Below are 4,317 nucleotides of genomic sequence, written 5' to 3' on the forward strand. Positions count from 1 at the left end.
TCCAAGTCGTGGGTCGTGAGTGTGGGTGTGGGTACAATTCGTTTCGGTAATAGTAATAGAGAGAACAGTTTTTTTCTCGTGAAACGTATTTTGGTTATATAGCCGTGAACGGTAAATCGCCTTTTTTTCATGGAAATCGGGATAATACTGTTTTTTTTTTTTCTCGCGAAACGTAACCTGGACCGTTATTGTTTCTCTTCCTTTAAGAAAATTATCCGGTAAGCGTCTCAAAACAAGACTGCGAGTAGAAACATGAATGTGACTAGCTGATCATCATTCTGGGCCCCAATTTTATCAGGCAATTTAACACCTTTTACCTTTGTTTCATATTGCGTGAAACGTGAATGGCAATTTTAGTTTTCGTGATAAGTGATCTTGTTATTTGATATTAACTATTAACCACTAATTGTTAATTATTACCGACACGACTTGTACCCACACCCACGACCCACGACTTGTACCCACGACCCACGACCATTAGTCAAACTCCTTTTAAATCACCTTTATCATTATGAAAATAAAAATGTTTCGGTGAAGCATCTCCCTTTAATTTGCCTCACCTTTATTTTAACTACCATTTACTCGCTCAAAAATTGTTCAGTTTATGGAAGATCTTGCCGTAATTACAGCCCTAAATCAATCGGGTTCTTTCGGAGAGAATTTTGTTAAGTTAAAAAAAAATATATATATATATATATATGTGTGTGTGTTACTTACCGGTTAAGGGTCGGTCTGTATCGTAAAAAACTGTGAATTCAGTCTTGAAAATGCTGCCTTCGGCCTACTGTGACCTCGGTCACCGTTTTTCACCATACGGACCTCCCAGCCGGCAAATAACATATATTTATGCGAATCTTTTTTTGTCAGTTTCAATGTAGATCACAAACACAAATAAACAAACATATTAAAGCCGGCGGGTGCAGGTGGCCAAAATGGTAACCCTAAATGCAAATTTTGTTAGCAGAACTTTTTTTCCAACACGCTAAAGCGACTAAAATGGCCACAGCTTGGGGTGTTCTGTTCAATGGCGTTAGTTGAATAGTACACGGTCACAATGTTGGTCTCCTGAAGCCGATACATGTCAGCTATTGAACACGCGTATATTTTAACTTACAGTCCAGTTCATTTCATGTGTGATGAATATGTTACGAGATATGTAATATAATAAGAGATTACCTCAAGAAGCGATAGCTTAATTCCAGCGATGACCCGTTTTCAATTTAAGTTGAATTTTTACCAGAATTCATAACTTTCATAGGCCTCAAAAGGTACGTTTTACAGTCATACAAACAAAATGATACGAAATATTATTCTTCCTCAGCCGCTAACTGTCGAGATTCTTATGCCTTCCGAATTTGTTTACAACTAAGACCTTGGCATGGCTGTGTGAATATCGTAATATGGTAATTCATTTATACAGCTGCAAGTCTTTCGTGTTACGTTTTCAAAACTTCTTGCGTTAAAACTGCGTGGCATTTTATAATTTGAAATATAATTATCACCAGAAATTTCTAAATAAGCTTAAATCGAGCTTAAATCATTTGCTCTGATCACGATGAAGGGCTAACGCTCGAAACGTCAGCTTTATTTTGGTCTATTTACATTACCTTCCCAGTTGATAATACCAAATGTGCATTCTTATACCACCCACCAACGCAGCACCACAATTTTTTAAAGAAACTTATCTCTTTAATCATTAAAATCGATTTTAGTCGAGGTGTGCATCTAAAGAATAGTGAGTTCTTGCGAAGGCAGGTATTCTACATATCTAAAGCAAACAGCTGCTTGAAAAGAAATACGTGCTGAGAAAATAGTGCTCCTTCGAGTAGGATTTATTGCTTTACCTTCAATTTAATTTCCTAAGATTTGCTGGACCGTTAAACATATTTTTGCCCTTCCTAGTGCCTGCTGATAAGAAAAATTCATGGGACCAAATTTGAGATAGCGGAAGAAAACTCAAAATTGCAAATAGCGAGGAAACTACTTTCGTAACCCCCTATTTTTTCAGCCTTTAAATGATCGGCGGGAAAAAATTTCTCAAATTGTGAAAATTTTGAGAGATTTCGCGGAAGAAAATTGAAATAAATCAAAGGCAGAGCCAAATTATTACTGGCGGGCGCCTCCATTCGTGGAGCCCTGGCTTAGTCACGAAAATCATTTTGATAATATTTACTACAGTAAACGATAGTCCGAACCTTGCTGATCCCCTTTTGATAGCTTTTAGTGACCTTGAAAAGCAAAAACATAAATTTTTTTTCGAAAAACATTGCGCTGGCGCGCGCGCCAATATTGAAAAAATACCCTATAGAGCCTCTTTAAATCATTCGCTCTGATCACGATGAAGGGCTAATGCTCGAAACATCAGCTTTGATGGCCGATTTACATTACCTGCCAAATTGATAACTACAAATGTACCTTCTTATGCCGCCCACCGACGCAGCACCACAATATTTTTTAGAAACTTACCCCCTTTAACCATCAAATCGAGTTAAGTCGAGGTGTTCATCTAAAGAGTTAGTGCGTTCTTACTACTGATTAACGCATTAAAGCATCACCGGCGGGCACAGGTGGCCAAAATGATAACTCTAAATGCAAATTTTGTCAGCAGAATTGACTTTTCCGAAGCGCCATAGCGATTAAAATGGCCATAGTTTAAAGTGTTTTGTTAAATAGCGTTCCTTGAATAGTACACGATCACAATGTTGGTCTCCGGAAGCCGATACATGTCAGCTAATGAGCACGCCTATATGTTAACTCACACTCGAGTTTATTCCATGCGTGACGAACGTGACACGAGATAATTTTTATGTAAACTAATACGAGATTGCCTCAAGATGACCCTTTTTTATTTAGTTCGAATTTTTTAGTAAAATTCGTAACTCATAGGCCTCAAAAGGCAAGTTTTTCATTCATACACATAAGTTGATACGAAACATTGCTCTTCATCGGCCGCTAACCGTCAAGATACGTATGTCTTCTGAATTTATTTACAGCTTAGAACTGACAGCAGGTGAATTGTGCGTGTTGCTGTGTGAATATTGTAATATGCAAGTCTTACGTGTTACGTATTCAAAAATGTTTGTGTCAAGACTGCGTGGCATTTCACAATTTGTAATATATAATTTTCACCTGAGATTTCCAAATAAGCTTAAATCGTGCCTAAATCATTCCCTTTGATCACGATGAAGAGCAAACGCTCGTCAGCTTTGCAGGGTGCCAATTTACATTACCAGCCCAGTTCATAATACCACCCAGCGACGCAGCACCACACTTTTTTTGAGAAACCTACCCCCTTTAATCATCAAGATCGATTTAATTCGAGGTGTGCGTCTAGAGAGTTAGTACGTTCTTACGAAGGCAAGTATTCTACATATCTAAGGCAAACACTTACTTGAAAAGAAATACGTGCGCTTTATCAAATAATATAATAAAAGGCTTTATTATAATACAAGGCTTGCTAAAACTTGCTGTTTGGTACTGTTTCAGATTTGTTTCAGATAAAATTAAAAATGGCTCCTTTGATTGAAAAAATTCGACAGAAATAGGAATTTGAAATTGTAAAATTACTCAAACCACGGCGGTGGACTCACGCACGTACAACTATTTTCAAAACAAACTCGATTTTACCTTCAACGCGGTAACTGATTGTCAGACAGCTCACTGATGAAATCTTTGTTACGCTGTTTGAAGAGATCGTCTACCTTTCTCCGCTGCTGATGCTGAACACAGACCAACAACAATGCAAACGTGCTAAATAGAATCTGTTCTCTTCACCGTAAGGAGTTCTGAGTCACGAACAGAGTACTAACACGTCAATGTTATTTCCGGAGGTTAGGATGAGTGTGTAAGTATAGGGTACAGGTTTATGTTTGATCAAGCTTGTGATGTCAAACTCAAAGGAGTTCAGGGTGACACGTATTTTGTACCAACACGTTAAGAATCTTTTTACCGAAAGTTGTGTTACATACATTGTACCAACATGCCAAGTTTATTGTCGGGGTTGAGGATTAGTAGAATGGTACGGAAGTTGGTAAGGTACGTGTATATGTATGATCAAGCATCATTCTGTGTTATACGCAAAAAGTTCTAAACGTCACGTACATTGCACCAACAGGACAAATTTACTTCCGGAGGTGACGGGTTAGACGTGAGGTATGAAGCTTAAGGAATACGCTTGATCGAGTGAGAGGTGAGGGGTGGACTGGGGAAACTCTGGTCTCCGCCTCGGGAAGAGAATTTCAAGTATCTTTTCTCGGCTCAAGTGGTTACTTTGATACAAACTCATTCTAATACATATCAGAATGCCTGGTCAAAAAA

The 4,317-nt window shown here is 38.2% G+C and overlaps 1 protein-coding gene across 5 annotated transcripts in view; it reads right to left on the reverse strand.

The window, feature by feature from the left end:
• LOC131783075 (tolloid-like protein 2) overlaps positions 1-3,904 on the reverse strand; it is an 18,432-nt gene extending 14,528 nt beyond the window's left edge. The window contains exon 1 of one of the 5 annotated variants that reach the window (XM_066160892.1): positions 3,628-3,904. Coding sequence is in view for 1 of the 5 variants with exons in the window: in XM_066160891.1 (XP_066016988.1) it covers positions 2,467-2,479 (13 nt within the window). In the remaining 4 variants the exon portion in view is untranslated. Of the gene's footprint in view, positions 1-717; positions 902-1,176; positions 1,236-2,415; positions 2,444-2,466; positions 2,708-3,627 lie in introns of those variants that run through there. The other 4 variants (XM_066160891.1, XM_066160895.1, XM_066160896.1 and 1 more) reach the window with 4 other exon arrangements.
• Positions 3,905-4,317: the final 413 nt, after the last annotated feature.

Source organism: Pocillopora verrucosa, chromosome 14 (genome assembly GCF_036669915.1).
Source record: "Pocillopora verrucosa isolate sample1 chromosome 14, ASM3666991v2, whole genome shotgun sequence".
In the NCBI taxonomy this organism is placed as follows: Eukaryota; Metazoa; Cnidaria; class Anthozoa; order Scleractinia; family Pocilloporidae; genus Pocillopora; species Pocillopora verrucosa.